This window comes from Myotis yumanensis, unplaced genomic scaffold (genome assembly GCF_028538775.1).
Source record: "Myotis yumanensis isolate MYYU_CA2020_CCGP unplaced genomic scaffold, mMyoYum1.0.hap1 SCAF_12, whole genome shotgun sequence".
Taxonomy (NCBI): domain Eukaryota; kingdom Metazoa; phylum Chordata; class Mammalia; order Chiroptera; family Vespertilionidae; genus Myotis; species Myotis yumanensis.
In genome coordinates this window covers 61,159,864-61,176,687 of record NW_027223763.1, presented here as the reverse complement: position 1 = coordinate 61,176,687, position 16,824 = coordinate 61,159,864, and the positions used below count along the sequence as shown (strand labels likewise).

The following is a 16,824-nucleotide window of genomic DNA, read 5'->3' as shown; positions in this document are numbered from 1 at the left end:
CCATTTTTAAACTTCGTGCTATACACATGTATCCATTTCTAATTCTCTTTTAAAAAGAATTGTATAGGTCAATTATTACTAAATTAAAATACTTTAAAATAACAGTCTTGGCAACTGACTGTAATTTCATCAGAAAAATAGCACAGCTTTCTCATATCGTTTATTCTACACTCAGAGTTCACTAATTTTGCTCCTTTGGCTACACTTGTCAACAATTATAGCTCATGTTAATAGTTCAAAAATGATTGAGAATATACCTATCTATAGTTTATACATAAGCCCAATACTTATATATACAGATATCACTGATCAATGAATTCATATCAAGGAAGAAATGCCATTCACAATGACTTTATTATAAGGATTTAAATATACTTTCCTCAAATAATATTTCTTACTGTGAACTTCAAAGTCAAATAGAAAAATATAAGCTTAAAAAATTAGTCACATTCCCCAGCAACAGAATGATAAGAAAAATAATCTTAAATTGTTAGGTACAAATACATAATGTTAGCACCAGAAATAATTACTTTTATTAAGAACATTTAATACTTTTAAAATGTTTTATAAAAAAAGTAAATGAAATCTTGAAATCTGAAAATGCAATGAGGTTGAAAAAAACTACAAAATATCAGAAGTAGGAAAAAAGAATAAATGAATTGAAAAGAAGCAAAATAAGAGTCAAAATTTAAAATTCCTTAAGGGGAAAAAATGATCCCATGATAGGAAGACTTAAAAATTAAAAACAAATTTTAAGCCAGGCATAGTTAAGGAAAGTCCATAGGAATAGATAAGGACAAAGAACAAGGAATAATACATCTGCTAGAAGAAGGCCAGAGCTATTAGGGAAGAAAAGAGAATGTTACCGGATATAGCAAAAAAAGTTATATTGAAAATTATTAACTGAAGTCTTTAATAACTAGAAGGGATTTAATCTATTTGTTACGGTTTTAAAATGTAGGCCTACTATGAACAGATAGGATTCTATGAACATCTTGTATGTTCTATCGCATGAGTATTAAAGTGAGAAGAGCCCTAAGCATCAGAAAGCAGATGAATAGATTCGCCTTCTCAAATTTGATTGCCTAAAATTGAGATCATGATGCCCAATCTCCTGGCATGAGTGTGGCACAGGGTTAACTTATCCCATTGGTCTTCCTCATGTGAGCTAGCAAATGGCACACAGAGGCAAAGGAGCCATGCTCTCCCTACAGTTGGCCGTCTTCTGCCTGTACCAAACATGATTTTTATCCATGAGAGCCATTTCTTCCTCAAAAGAGCTCACCAAAGTTGTCATCCTTCCCATCAGCAGCTCCACTGGGCTCTGGGGGATGACATCCAGACATTTCAACTCAAAAGCTGCTTCAGAAGGGAGTTATTAAAATTCAAATGAGCTGGGCATATTGAAGAAGAAACAGTCGTTTGCATGCACACCTCCACACTGGGCCACCCCTTCAGTCCCCGAGAGCAGGGCCTGGTTTTGTTTTTGTAAATGGGCTTGGGAGACTGAGGTCAGCCTCCCACGGCCCCCACTCCTCGGGGTCATCATTAGTAATGTGTGAGGCTGAATAGATTTTCCTCTGAATCTAGTCAGCAAACCTGACAGGAAGGCAGCCCTCTCCCACAACCTGAAAAGCGCCAACAATCTGACTGGTAACAGGGCCTTTTTTCATACTTCATTTATCTGTTTCAAAACAGCGTTCAGGAAGGCCGCAATGACGTCGCCGAGGGCAGCCCCCTGGCTTCTCAGGTTTGGAGCGAACGCTCCCTGCTATGCCACGACTGCATGATCATAAACGTTACATTCAACTAAGAAGGTCCCACAGGCTTCAGAGAAAATTCATTTCTGCCAAGAACTATGGCTCTGGGAAGCCAAATGACATTTTATTCACTGGGAAAGAGTCTATCTTTCATTTGACCTTAAGAATTTTTTTTTCTCATGGAAATTGTCTCACATTATCACCATTTAAAAAATTTATAAGCTATCAGGGAGCGACCAAACAAAAAATTGAGCAAAAATATATATCCCTGGAATTATCCTAGCCATGGAAATTTTAGATGCTCCTTTAGTAAAAATATAATTTTTTATTTCTGAAGACATCTTTATTAGCATATGTACTTCATATAGACTTGATGGATGGTGCTTTAAACAATGAACTTCGCATTATGAGTAATATATGACATGTTTAGATATAACTGTATCATGTACAACAGTGACATAACCATGTATCAGTTTCCACTGAGGACCCGTGAAAGCAAATCACGCTAACTCAGGACCCTAGGAGAACAGCACAATTTCTAGAACTGCAGAAACTAAAGGAATTCATCTCCAAGCTCTGAAGGGAGTTTCTAATCTGGACGCGCCAGGGGTTTCTGGGCCCAGTGGGAAATCAGATGACGTGACCTTTACCATCCCTTTCAATGGTTAAGATTTTATTCTTCCACATCTTCATGAATCAAACTCGCTTCCTTCAGATTTCTTCATGTTCATTTGTTTAAAACCCTTTTCCCCCTAAAATCGAGATGGCCTTGTGATACAGGCACCGGCTTCACCCAGACTGACCTACCCTGCCCAAGGAGGAATGGAACCAGCCAACACCAGTGGAGGGTTACTACATGAATGAAACTAGTTCCTGAGCTGTGACGTGTTCAGTTCGAATCCATTTTCTCCCCACAGCACTGAACAGTATGTGTATCATTAAAGAGTATTTATTTAATAAGTTAGATGGCATTCTTTTGGCTCCAGTTAAAACAAAAGGCACTCAATCTCCGTGTTCAGATTGCCCGTGTTCTAATTTGGGCGACAGGAAGAAAGAATCCCAAAGGACAAATGTTTGCAGAGAAAAAGAACATGAGCTAAAAATAAAAGCTAGAGCCAGTGATTCCAACAACACAGGGTGATCATACAAGGTTCAGGGGAAGACCCACTTCCCACTCAGGTCCTGAAACACAGACATCACCCAGGCCTGTTTCCTCTCTTTAGGTGACACTCACTTGAAACTGACAGGAAAGTAATGTGTGCTTGTTCCTTTGAAATCACGGATGGAAGATGAAGAAAGGTCTTCACAGAGCACCCCTCCCTCTCGCCCCACCAGGTCAGATAACGGTGATTCTTGGAGACTCTGCACCGTGCGTGGTTTCTGAGCCACTTACTGTACTTGGGATCCCCGTCCTCACTATTGCAAAGATGCTCTAGAGCAGCGGTTCTCAACCTGTGGGTTGCGACCCCTTTGGGGGTCGAACGACCCTTTCACAGGGGTCACCTAAGACCATCGGAAAACACATATGTAATTACATATTGTTTCTGTGATTAATCACTATGCTTTAATTATGTTCAATTTGTAACAATGAAAATACATCCTGCATATCAGATATTTACATTACGATTCATAACAGTAGCAAAATTACAGTTATGAAGTAGCAACGAAAATAATTTTATGGTTGGGGGTCACCACAACATGAGGAACTGTATTAAAGGGTCGCGGCATTAGGAAGGTTGAGAACCACTGCTCTAGAGGAAGATAATCATCGCCCCTTCAGACTTGTGCTGTTTACTTAGATGGAAGCATGCTCAGCGCACACTCCTTACTTAATATGCAGAAGGAAGGATAAAACTTGAGAAATGTGTTTACTTGCCTTTTTTTCCTCCCGTAACGAAGAAGCCAATGGCTGCTCTAATAAAACTGCTTTCAGGCAAATAGCTATAGTCAGTAGGAACTGTGGAGACAGAAAAATGATCAAATTAACCAATGAACTTGGCGGGGCTAATGAAGGAAAGATAATGCTGCCAAATCAACCCAGAGACAAACCGGCGATGTTTACACCATTAATCTCAGCACAATTCTCTGTGGCTGCACCTAATTCTATTAAAGTGGCCAGCCTTGAAGTCATCACTTAGGCGAGGCCAGCTATCTAAAATGGTAGTAAACCTAGTAGAGTTTGGAAACCACAGAGAATGAATATTTTACTGAAGTGGTTAAAAAAAAAAAATCCTTGCCACATTGTCTCATCAATGAGCCCCAAGCCTGTGACTTCCTTAGTGATTTGATGGTGTCTGCCCGGCTTGCAGGCTGAGACCACCATTCTGGGAGCCACTTCAGGACATCACGAATCGGATATAGGAGCCATGAGATATAACAATCAGTATCAACAGCAACCCATCTCTTACTTCATGAGGCAGGGACTAAGGGACCAACATGGGCAAATAACCAGGTGCTGCTGACCTGGAACAGCGAAGGAGTGACATTTATGCTCGCTGAGTCCTGGGAGTTTCCAGGATTCTTTTCCTCCCAGAAAATTCCATCAGAAACAAGTAGCTGTACTTTTCCAGACATACAATCATTTTGTTCCAAAGAACCTGGGTGTAGAATGATTCACTATGACCTGACCTGAGTTATGTGGGCCAGACCACATCGCCCATAACGTTTAAAAACCCATGTAGACCTGGCTTGGGTGGCTCAGTTGGTTTGGCATCAACCCATGCACCAAGGGATTGCTGGTTCAACTCCCCGTCAAGGCACATGCCCAGGTTGTGGGCTTGATCCCTGGTGGGGATGTGCAGGAGGTGGGGGGTGTGCAAGAGACAGCCAATCCATGTTGTGTTCTCACATCGATGTTTCTCTCCCTTCTTCTCTAAAAATCAATAAACTATTCTTAACAAAAAAAGCCTATGTAAAAAAGCAAACATGCTATTGTACCAGGACCCTGTGAGAGCACTGCCCTTCAAAACCAGCAGTACCAAGGGTTTCCTCCGATGACTGAGTTTTCTTTCTTTTCTCCATTTTAATATGACAGCTGCCAGCTGTCTAAAGTTCATTATGTTGGGAATGCTGCGGAATAATGTTCTATTTCTGTAGCTCAGGAGTGATTGAAAGTGAGGGAGACAGTAATTACAGGGGCCTGTGTTCACGGTAGTGCTGTCCACACACTACCTGTCAGGGGATATGTGGAACTAGGTTTTAATGAGGAATCTTTGGTACCTAAACCCCTCTGGCCTGGGTCCAAGAGAGCCAGTGGGTCAAAATTCTATCAAGAGCGAGGAGCAGATACAGATCCCAGTACATTATAGTGATGCCTCCCAGAAAATCTTCAAGTACGAGCATAAATCAAGCATGTGGGAATTGCAAATATTCCTTATTGCTTGTTATCAAAAAGCTGGAAATAGAAAAAGCCTTGTTATACTAAGACCTAGAATTTCAGTTCCAGTCAATGAGACGCACAAGTTTAAATGCACTTATCCCATTATTTTCTCAAAAGCAGGGGCTAGAAGAACTCTAGCCATATGTGAAGAAACTTTTATTTTTTTTAATTTAAAAAACATTTTTATTGATTTCAAGGATGAAGAGAAAAAGAGAGAGAAAGAGAGAGAGAGAGAGAGAGAGAGAGAGAGAAAGAAACATCAGTGATGAGAGAGAATCACTGATCGGCTGCCTCCTGCATGCCCCCTACTGGGGATGGAGCCTAAACCCGGCCATGTGCCTTGACCGGGAATTGAACTGTGACCTCCTGGTTCAAGGGTCAATACTCAACCACTGAGCCAGGCTGGCTGTACGAGGAGGAGACTTTTAATGAATATGAGTAGTATACAAACTATGATTATTACATCTGGTAAAAAAAAAAAGAAAGAACTTTGTTCCAAGCTTCAGAGACCTGGTTCTTTTTTTTCTGGATTTGTCACTGAACCAGCTCTGTACATAAGTTACATAATGTTTCCGAGCCTCACGTTCTTCATCTGTAAAATACGAGGTTAGACTCAATGTCTGAACTGTTTTCTCAGGGAGGCAGAAAGGAAGAGTGAAAAGAGCATGGGCTTTGGAGGCCAACAGATCTGAGTTCAAACTGATGTCCGCTACTAACTGCCTTGTGACCCTGGGTAGGTCAGGCAGCCTTTCCACAGCCCATTTCCTGATGTCAAATTGGGGTGGTAATACCTATCCCCATCCCTGAAGGTTGTTGTGGAGACTAATGCTCTTAATAGTTCATAGCCCGAGTCAGCACCCCCCTTCCAGATCCAGTGTCCTATGGCTCTACTCTTACCGGAGGTTCTGCTTTGATTTGAGGACAGAGTAGACAGATGAAGATGTCCTAGAAGCCAGATTGCATTGGACTGAAGACCAATCACCCCGGACACACTGATGACCTATGGATGAAAATGTGACAGTTCAGTGATGGGAAATGATCCAAACTCAACTCAATAAAAGGCCACTCACAGAAAGTCACTGATCTTTTATGAGGTGGTGCCATGTCTGGTAACGAGAAGGTCTATGACAAGGTGTAATATCACCTGTCTAGTCTACTAAGTCTGGGATGATTTAGCCGGTGATCAACAAGTGTTGCTGAATGAACGAATGAGCGAATGAATGAATGAACGAGTGAATCAACTGATGATAGAAGAGCACAGTAGTGCTTGTCTCAGGTATCCCCGAGTCAGATAGGTCTCAAAATATTGTCAAAAACTGGAAAAAGAAAATCCAAAAGGTAAAAAGAGGTGATAATTTGTTTAAAATACCTCTAACAATGGAAGGAGATATTATTTTGTTCTCTTCTTTAAATAATTTTCAATTAATGCTTGATCATTCATAATAAGCATTTTTAAAATAGCTTAAATTATAGATTCTTCTCCCAAGTTAAAGCAACTTAAGTTTAAGTATTTTTTTTAGAATATTCATATTCATACAGGAAAAAGACAGTTTCTTCTGTTCAGAAATTGATGTTTGCTTTTGAAACTTGAATTACTAGAAGTTCTTCAGGTGTTATAATCACCAACATTTTACAAGATGAAAATTACGCTAAGTGACAAGACTAGGACACAAAGGTCTATGTGCAGTAAGAATACCGAATAGACAAATGAGATGCCTGAAAAGCAATGTGACAGACACTAGGGGCAGTCCTTCAGGCTGGGAGGACCAGCTGTGATATTTGTTCAGCTTCTTCCATGCTGTCTGTACCTCCAACTTTTATGCAATGATGATTAAAAAATAAAAATACTGAGTTATACAGTCATTTCTCAGCACATAACTATGCTCATTCTTCAGCCAAGGCTCACGCTGACAGTGACTTACCCACATCCTTATCTCAGTGACATGGGAACGGGTGCCTCGACTTGCTACTCAGACATCTGCCTGCCCTCTGATCACCATCCCCTTCTCCTCGCAGGGTCAGGTTTTGATTTTTATGGGAAACTAATGCCAACCTAACTCAAAACGCCAGCTTTCTTTTTTTTCCAGAGGAGTGTATGTCAGCAAATGCAGGGCCACAAACCATTTTCAAATGCCCTGAAACTCACCATCAGTAAACAGATTTCCTTATTTTCCAAGTAAAACAGTTTGTATCATGAAAGAGAAAAAAGACAAAAGGGGGACATCCCTGTTCCCACTGAAGGGCTTTACTTCCTCCTCTCACCTGTGTTAAGGCTCTAATGACTTCATTGAGTCTGGCTTGAAACTGAGAGGTCTGGATGGCTTCTGACTTCAGCTGAAAGAAAAAAAAAATTCACTCCAACATCCCCGAAAAAGCATATGATGACATTCCCAGTGGATGAGCTACCATCTCCACTACGCAGTCACTTATCACCATGTCCTTGTCTTTCAAAGTCGGACTCCACAGTGAGCTCCTGGAGAGCAGGGCCCAGGCTTTATTTCTCACTGATTTCCTAGCACCCGTTCAGGATGGCACGCAGCAGCCACCTAACACTCCTGAACTGTATAAACAAAGGAGGTCCTTAGAATTACTTACAAATTTACACATCTATGTGTCCACTATGGAAAACATTTTATCATTTTTTAAGAAATGTTTTTATTGATTTCAGAGAGGAAGGGAGAAGGAGAGGGATAGAAACATCAATGATGAGAGAGAATAATTGAGCAGCTGCCTCCTGCATGCCCCACACCAGGGATCGAGCCCACAACCAGGGCATGTGCCCTGACTGGGAACGGAACTGTGACCTTCTGGTCAATGCTCAACCACTGAGCCACGCCGGCAGGGCTGGAAAACATTTTAGAGTGAAAAACAAAAAACAAAAAAACAAAAATGTACTTAGATACTAACTTAAACATTACAGATGTACAATGGAGTTTCTTATGAATGACTTCGGTAATTTCATACGATTCATTAACTTTTCTCAGGCAGGGAACTTTGTAGCAAGTACATTAAGTTGACTAGGTTTAATTCCTACAAATCAAATAAAATAAGGGGAAAAAATCTCTATACAAAGAATTCCCAGCAAAGAACAATTTTCTGCCCTGGCCGCTAAGTTAGTTGAGTGGCCTCCCAAGCACCAAGAGGTCACCAGTTCAATTCCCGGTTGGGGCACATGCCCGGGTTTTGAGCTTGATCCCCAGTAGGGGGGTCCAGGGGGGAGCCGATTGATGTTTTTTTCTCTCTCTCCCTTTCCCTTTCTCCCCCCCCCCCCAAATCAATAAAAAAACCTTTTTTAAAAAGAACAATTTTCCATATATTAAAGTCACTGCAAAACCCAGTGTAACCATTATGGTGAGCATATATTCTTCTGTCCTCAGCATACTGAGATGCTAGGTATTCTGCTCTTGCTGTGGCTAGGTACACATTCAGATTTCTTTCTCTCTTTTTACCTGCATTACATCCCCTTCCGAGCCTACCAAGGCCACCATGCCATGGAGAGCTGCCAAGCAAAGCATTGTGGGAGAGCCCTGAAAACAAAGAATATGTCATGAGGGAAACAGTCCTTGGGTTTGAATTCTAGAAAACTTATTATATCATAGAGAAATTAATGGTCAAAATGGTACTAAATGGGTAGGGTCAACATAACCTGTATCACTGAACCAAAAATGGCCCCAGACTTGAATAAAGCTATAGGCTGAAGTTGTTAGATCCTAGGTGGCTTCTTCTTGTTTTTTTTTTTTTTTTTTTTAAAAACCACAATGTTGTTTAAAATTAAAACATTGGCCAAATAACCAGTTTTAAAAAAACTATCATAGTTGACAGGATGTATCATGTATAAGGGTTGAAAAGCACACGTTTCCCTTTCATTTGAAATCACCCATTCTTTTATTGTTAAGCTATATACCTGAGCAGTTATCTACAAATGGCCCAATTAAGTAGCCCTTTTCCTTTACACAAAACTAAAATACCATGCAGGCGGCGACCTCTACCTCTGCTAGGACAATCCTGATCCAGGCAGGGAGCAGCTTGCTGCCCAAGTCTTCGGCTTTTCCATGTCCGCACACAGACAAACCATGGACTATGTTGCCTAACGCCAAGGCAAAACCTGAAGTCTGTTACAAACCAACAGAAACAAGGGGTAAGGAAAGGGAAGAATGTTTACATATCGCAGCACAAGCACTTCCTGGGGCTCCCCCCGCCCCCCTCACCCTGACAAGTTCTTTAGGCATCTGAAAATCAGGGAGTGGCAGATTTTAAAAATCTAGACTTTGCTTTGCAACAGAAGCTATAGTCTAATTGCAAGGGAGTCAGCTGCAGTGAGTGGTTTATTTGAGCCAAATAACACGGCACTATTGAGCTACGTGGCTCAAATAATCCACATTTCAGAATGGATTCGAGTGAAAATACCCAAGTAGATCGCGCAAGCTGTCAACTCCCAAACAAGAAGAGAAAATGTCTCATAATGAGCACTGCGTACGTAAACTTCTACATTTTGATGTTGCAAACCCCACTGAACATGAGCAGGCAGATAATCATAAAGTAGTAACAATACCAAACAATATACATTTAAAACCAGTGAATCCTGAAAGAACCCACTATGGCCAATATTGAGACTTTAGAGAAACCTTAAAAAAAACAAAACACTACCACCAGCAATGAGAAGACTCTAGAGCATGTGTAATCAGACAGAGCATTTTTCCCCTTCAATTTTTAAAGTTGTGGTAAAACACATATAACATAAAATTTACCATCTTAATCATTTTTAACTATGCAATTCAGTGGTATTAAGTGCCCTCACATAATTGTATAATCAATCACTACCATCCATCTCCAGGACTCTTTTTATTTTGCAAAACTGAAACTCTATACCCATAAAACAAGAACTCCCCCTTCTCCCTCCCCCTGGTGACCACCATTCTATCTTCTATCTCTATGAATGTGATGACTCTAGGTGCCTCATATAAGTAGAATCATACAGTATGAGTCTTTTTGTGGTTGCCTATTTCACTTAGCGTGATGTCCTCAAGATTCATCCCTGTTGTAGCATAGGATTTCCTTTCTTTTTAAGGCTGAATAATATTTTAGAGGTAACATTTAAGGGTATTTAATTTAATTTACAGGCATTTAATTTTTCCTATACCTATTTAGTCTATATTCTTTGCCCTTGTATTTGCTAAGGTTTGACCTCAGCAGAGCCCTATATGTATTCAACTTGAAAAGGCTATGTACTCTCTCCAACCAATTAAAAAAAAAAAGTCTACCGGAGGACATAAGGAATGAGAGAAAAAGGCCCCTGTGATTGTTGGCTGTAGCTGTGAGACGGGAGAATAGTTAAGCTCCTCAGTTCTGGGCGTGAAAAACATCCCACTATCCTCTAATCAGAGTAAGTCAAGATCAGGGCTGAGCAGCAGCCTGAGACCCACAGAGGGAGGAACCAGGGCGCCTTCCCACCTGCTGGTTGCTCTCTACCAACTGGCGGAGCCTGTTCATCGTGTCCTCGGCCTCCGCAGCCTCGATGATGCCGGCACTGAAGGCCGCTGTGCACACGCAGCTGAGGGTGTAGGCCAGGACCTGGGAGAAAAGACAGCAGGACAATGTTTCTTCACGAGGGAAAAGAAAAGAACAGGTTTAATTGACACAAATATTCGGTCAAACTTCTCCCCAGTAAGGAATGGATTTAAGTACGCCTCCCACAGATGGGCATTGCTTCGCTGCTCACTTGTATTTCCTAACAATGTTACGAGGTGGGCATCATTATTCCTACTCCATAGATAAGGACGTTGAGGCTCAACTACACAGAGCTAGCAAGTGACAGGAGCGAGATTCAAAACCAAAGGCTCACCAATTCAGGACACACCATCTATATGCGGTAGAAGCTGGTTTTCATCACAGTGGACGTTACTAATTGCCACAGGTCTGCTCCAAGGCCAAGCAGCGGAGGGATAGAGACGTGGCTACGTTAAGATCCCCCAGTAGCAGCAGTGGAGCAGAATGGACCACGACTGAGGGCTTTAGAGTCAGATAAATTGTGTAAAATAGAGATAATACTCCCTACTTCCTAGCACTCTAAGATAACATAATAAGTAAATGAATACATGAACAGATTACAAATAAAAATGCTGGGAGTAGAGACGGAATACTCAGGTGTATATTCCAAATTGATCATTTACTGGCTAAGTAACGCCAGGCAAGTCAAACAACCCATTTGAGCCTCAATTTTTGCAAATCGTAGTTAATCACCCCCTCCCTGTTATCTTGCATTTTCATGATGAAACCCTCCCTTACAAAGACACTCAAGCCAACGTGGAAATGTGCATCTCCTAACACTGGCTTATTCGGCCGGAAAAGAATAAGTGGTTTCTAAGGTAGAAATTGGATAATAAAACATGAGAGGGGAGAAAAACAAAACAAAACGAGTGTCCAAGGCCTTATACATCAAAACATCAAGCGGTCAAATGCCTCAATTAGGAAAACCTTGCTTTCATTTGTTAGCCAAAGTCCTCCTTGGCGGCAAAATTTTCTTTTCTCCTTTTGCTTAAAAAAATATGTCCTTCTGAATCATGCTCTGCTTTGAAAGTGGCAATGTGGGGCATGTCTTAGAACAGTGGTTCTCAACCTTCTGGCCCTTTAAATACAGTTCCTCATGTTGTGACCCAACCATAAAATTATTTTCGTTGCTACTTCATAACTGTAATGTTGCTACTGTTATGAATCGTCATGTAAATATCTGATATGCAGGATGGTCTTAGGCGACCCCTGTGAAAGGGTCGTTCGACCGCCAAAGGGGTCGCGACCCACAGGTTGAGAACCATTGTCTTAGAACAAAACTTCAGCCCTCTGTGCAGTCAGAAATTCACCGACTCAACCAGCCCCACGCCTGAGAGGAGGGACCGCGCAGGGACACAGCGGCCTTTATGCTCCTCAATAGCTCCTGCTCCAATGGGAGGGAGAGTCTGGCCAGGCCAAGAGGTCGTCTCTGGCTCCTTCCAGCGAGGAGCACGGGCCCGGCCGCACCTGCGCAGGACAGACTCCCACACCCGTGGCCAACACTCACAGGCCGCGTCACATGAACTGCAAGTCTGCATGTTTCTGCACCACAACAGAAAAAGCTCTTCATTTAATGTGGTGACGGGAATCTCTTCAGTGATTCTCATGCTGGCTGACATTTAAAAAAGCAAATGCCTTTTCGATCTGCAGTTTCTTAAGCTATTTCCTGGCCACTTTTTTCTTTTTAAAGTGACATGGGCTTGGGCCTAATTCTACCTCTCTCCATTTAACCCCCCTCCAGAAACCGCAGCGCTTCTTAGAAAGTGCCTGCTCGTGCTGCTGACTCGGCAGTCTGTATTCACTCCAGGCGCTTATCTTACTTGCCACATTTAAGTCCAAGTTGATTTAAACAGCTGCACAATTTGAAACCCTTATGATCTATTATAGGTGGCTTGCCACTCGGATTTTCTCCTTATCCCACTTGAGGGTGAGGAAGAATTTAATTCCAGGGTCACCAAAATGTGAGAAGCAGAAAATAAGCAGCAACATGAAGCAAAAGCCGGGAAAGGGAAGGAAACCGGGGCCTCGCCTCCTACCTCCTGGAAGGTCCTGCTCTGGTTCCCGCTGTCATCGAGGTACGCGGACAGCTTCCGCAGCGACGCGGCCACGTGGACGCGCGACTCCGTTTGGCTGCTGTGGCTCATGAGGGACAGAACCAGTCCAACTCCCAGGATACAGCCCGTGCTTGGAGGCCAAAAAGACGAGGTGTTAAAAATCACAGAAGTCCGCGCTTCACCTTTCCCAGGAGTTTCCAGTGCTCCACAGGTTGGGGTGAGGGCTGGATTCGAATTCTGCTGCCTGCTCTGTAAGCCTGTCCCACAAAACACCACAAGTACACACCCTCCCTTCTCAAAAGGCAACCTTTACAAAACCACAGTGAGGTACCATCTCACACCTGTCAGAATGGCTATCATCAACGAATCAACAAATGACAAGTGCTGGAGAGGATGTGGAGAAAAAGGAACACTCGTGCACGTGCACTCCTGGTGGGAATGCAGACTGGTGCAGCCACTCTGGAAGACAGTATGGAGTTTCCTCAAAAAGTTAAAAATGGAACTTCCATTTGACCCTGTGATCCCGCTTCTAGGAATATATCCCAAGAAACCAGAAACACCAATCAGAAAAGATAATGTGCACCCCTATGTTCATAGCAGCACAATTTACCATAGCGAAGATTTGGAAACAGCCTAAGTGCCCATCGGTAGATGAATGGATTAGAAAACTGTGGTACATCTACACAATGGAATACTATGCTGCTGTAAAAAAGAAGGAATTCTTACCATTTGCAACAGCATGGATGGAACTGGAGAGCATTATGCTAAGTGAAATAAGCCAGTCAATGAAAGAAAAATACCACATGATCTCACTCATTTATGGATAATAAAGACCATTATAAACTGATGAACAAAAATAGATACAGAGGCAGAGCAGTATCTAACAGAGTGTCAAACTACAGCGGGAAGGCCGGGGAGGGTTGGGGGCGGCGGGGGGGGCGGCTAAGAGATCAACCAAAGGACTTGTATGCATGCATATAAGCATAACCAATGGACATAAGACACTGGGGGGAAGGGGAGGCCGGGGGAAGGTCAAGGAGGGAAAAAAAAGGAGACATATGTGCTACCCTTTTAATATTTTAAGCAGTAAAACAAAATTTTAAAAAAAGGGCAACCTTTACTACAAAACAGGTGTTCGTGGCCCATGCTAGTGCTGTGTACCCACTGGAGAAAAACAGACAAGTAAAATCACGAAATAGCTGGACTTAACATTCCATGACGAGGGGAGGAGGAGGCATAAATAGCAGTCAAGCCAGCCCCATCGCTGCACTGAGAAGAGCTGTGGTACCCCCACCCCACCCCCATGTTGCATGCACTGCGATGAACCACATAAGGAGAGAAAAGACGACATTTAAGGATTTGAGCCGAGGAGGTCTCACTAACAGCAGGACGGATCAGTGCCAGGCCTGGTTCCCAGGTCCTGCTTCGTGCTTCGTGTTTCCTAGTCAACTTCAGCAAGTGGAATTTCTTTCTCGGAGGAACTGGATTCGCCTGTGCACAATGACCTTAATCCTCTCCTCCCCTCTGATCTCTCGGAGTACCACCGGGTCAGGGGAGAAAAGGGACAGATGACAGGCTTGTCAAAAGTTACCCCGAGTGACAATTCAATCGGGACCCTGGGCTTTTTGTGTCCGAGTCCTCCTGAAAGAATACACACCCATTTAAAGAAACGAATCCTTTTCCCAGAACGGCTCGCTAGTATGATAAGAGAATGCAGCTGTGAGGTCATTTCTTACTTTATAAGAAAAGGTTTTGTCTTTGTTGCTGTTTTTCAAATTGAGGGGAGGCTGAGTTTTCCAGCAACCGCCCTGGCTCGGGTCTGGCTCGCCTCTCCCCAGGGCGGCTGCTGGGGAGGCCGGCTCCAGGGCCCTTCTCCAACCACCCATTTCCGCGCCTGTGTCCTGTGTCACCCGGCGTCTCTCTCCTTGGCTGGCCTCAAGGACCTTCGAGTCGTTTCATGAACGTGCTAGTTATTTCCCCCAGCACCTGTGTGCGAATGGAGCATCCACATGGGAGAGAGACGCCCACAGGTCGGGGATGCTACAGGGTCTGCTCAAGGTCACGCAGGGTGTTTCCAGCAGAGCGCGGCCAGACGGTGCTTTTGTTGTTGTTGTTGTTGTTGTGTTGTTGTGTTGTGTTGTGTTGTGTTTTTAATTCCCAGCCTTCTGGTCCATCCGCCAAACCCCAGCCCCTCTTGGTGCCTTGCACGATGCCATGAAGGCAACATGGCTCAAGTGGGTGTTTCTAGGTTCCACTGCCTATCAGCCTGGCGTTAGAAAGTCCTTTGTGAAGAAGGGACTGCAGGGTCACCCATCATGAGCCAGGCGGAGATGCCGGTGCGGCGAACATGCTAACATGAAGTTAACAGCATCAAGCACTTCCAACCCGCCACCTCGGCACGGAGCCCGAGTCGCCTGCTGTCGGGACAGAGCAGGCTTCTGAAGGAGGGGCTGCTCCCATTAGTACAGATTCACGTTTCTCTTCTCAGTTAGAATCTAAGGGCAGTTTTTCTGGCTGTCTCTTTTTTTTTAAAATATTTTTATTGATTTCAGGAAGGAAAGGAGGAAAGAGAGATAAACACCAATGATGAGAATCACTGATCAGCTGCTTCCTGCACGCCCCACACTGTGTATCCAGCCTGCAACCCGGGCATGTGCCCTGACTGGGGATCGAACCATGACCTTCTGGCTCATAGGTCGACGCTCAGCCACTAGAGCCCCGCCGGCTGGGCCTGGCTATCTTTCTATATGATGCATATACAATTTGGATAGGATTATCCCAAAGATATAGCTAGACACAATGTGATTAACACTTCGGAAATTCTGACTTTTGTTCCCTCTTTGACTATGTAATTGCTACTTCTGCTTAAGATTTCAAATGTGACTTCCTCAGGGACACCTTCACTGGCCCAGCGGGGAACCTCTTTCCTATTCTCCCATCGCACCCTGTACTAATTTGCTTCAGACAATTTTAATTATAAATCCTCATCAGAATGAGGATTATTTGGGGGACTGTTTAATTACCATCCACCTCATTCACCAGCCTGCATGCTCCATGCCATGCGGGTGGGCGCCTTTTCTGTTTTTTCCTCACCACCATGTCTGTGCGCCCAGCACACTGCTGGGTGGGGACAGGCATTCAACTCAGACCCACTGAACACTAGGAAGTGAGCAAATGCAGAGTTTCAAGGGCGTCTGAAGTGGAGAAGAGCTACCCAAAGGAAAGGAACAACAAAAGAAAACCAAGACTTGGTTTCTTTGTTTGGTTGGAGGCAAAATTTCTGAGTTATAAAATTCACGGAGTATACCATCCAAGATTCAAGCAAGAAATCTTGATTTCTATTTCCTGCCAGACCAATTTAAGAAAAAGGGGTATCAGGTTCATGTGGAAAAAGGGTTCTTCCCAAAGCTCACTTGAGTACTGGGGTTCATCCTTTTCAATAAATAGGTGGTTACCCAAATTTTGCTTTTGGGGCTATTTTGGGCGCAGAAAAATCCTTCTCCCCTGGACGGAGGCTCCTCCTTTACCATCCCCAGGCATATGGGCACAAAGGCTCAGAAGAAAGAGACCCCGCTTTCAGTTCACATTTACCTAAATGTTATCACAGCATAATTAGTCTTAGGCAAGGTTACCACTCATGAACGATTCTATTCATTGCTCCAGTGGTAATTATTTAACTGTTGTAACACAGGAATATATAACCCACCTATGTATACATGTGCCAATGTAAATATGTTAGAGTGTGGGCACCCACTGACCTGCTAAATTGCTTCCTTCTGCTTCTTCTCATTTTTCCAGCATGCAACAGGAAGGTAGTTCTAAACCTTTATTCCTGATGTTTCCTTCTGCTTTCCAAATCTTCTATATTTTAATGTGTTTATTTTTTTGTCCTTGGTGAATTAAGATTCTATATTTTAATGTGTTTATTTTTTGTCCTTGGTGAATTAAGATTCACCAAGTGCTTAGTTCAGCATTTCTACACTTGATCTCCCCCTAGCTTCCCTTTGAGAAGTCTGACAGCTCTAAACCGAGAACAACGGGCAGAGGTAGCTTTCACATCTTTCTGTTCATTGAAAACAGAAAG

General features: G+C 43.1%; 1 protein-coding gene across 3 annotated transcripts in view; it reads right to left on the bottom strand.

The window, feature by feature from the left end:
• Positions 1-16,824, bottom strand: part of FOCAD (focadhesin) — a 279,727-nt gene that overhangs the window by 31,867 nt on the left and 231,036 nt on the right. For all 3 annotated transcript variants that reach the window (XM_070431752.1, XM_070431754.1, XM_070431753.1), the window contains 7 exons: positions 12,723-12,870; positions 10,591-10,710; positions 9,129-9,251; positions 8,589-8,666; positions 7,402-7,473; positions 6,037-6,139; positions 3,637-3,717 (listed from right to left, as the gene is read on the bottom strand). In XM_070431752.1, the coding sequence (XP_070287853.1) occupies positions 3,637-3,717; positions 6,037-6,139; positions 7,402-7,473; positions 8,589-8,666; positions 9,129-9,251; positions 10,591-10,710; positions 12,723-12,870 (725 nt within the window). The remainder of the gene's footprint in view (positions 1-3,636; positions 3,718-6,036; positions 6,140-7,401; positions 7,474-8,588; positions 8,667-9,128; positions 9,252-10,590; positions 10,711-12,722; positions 12,871-16,824) is intronic.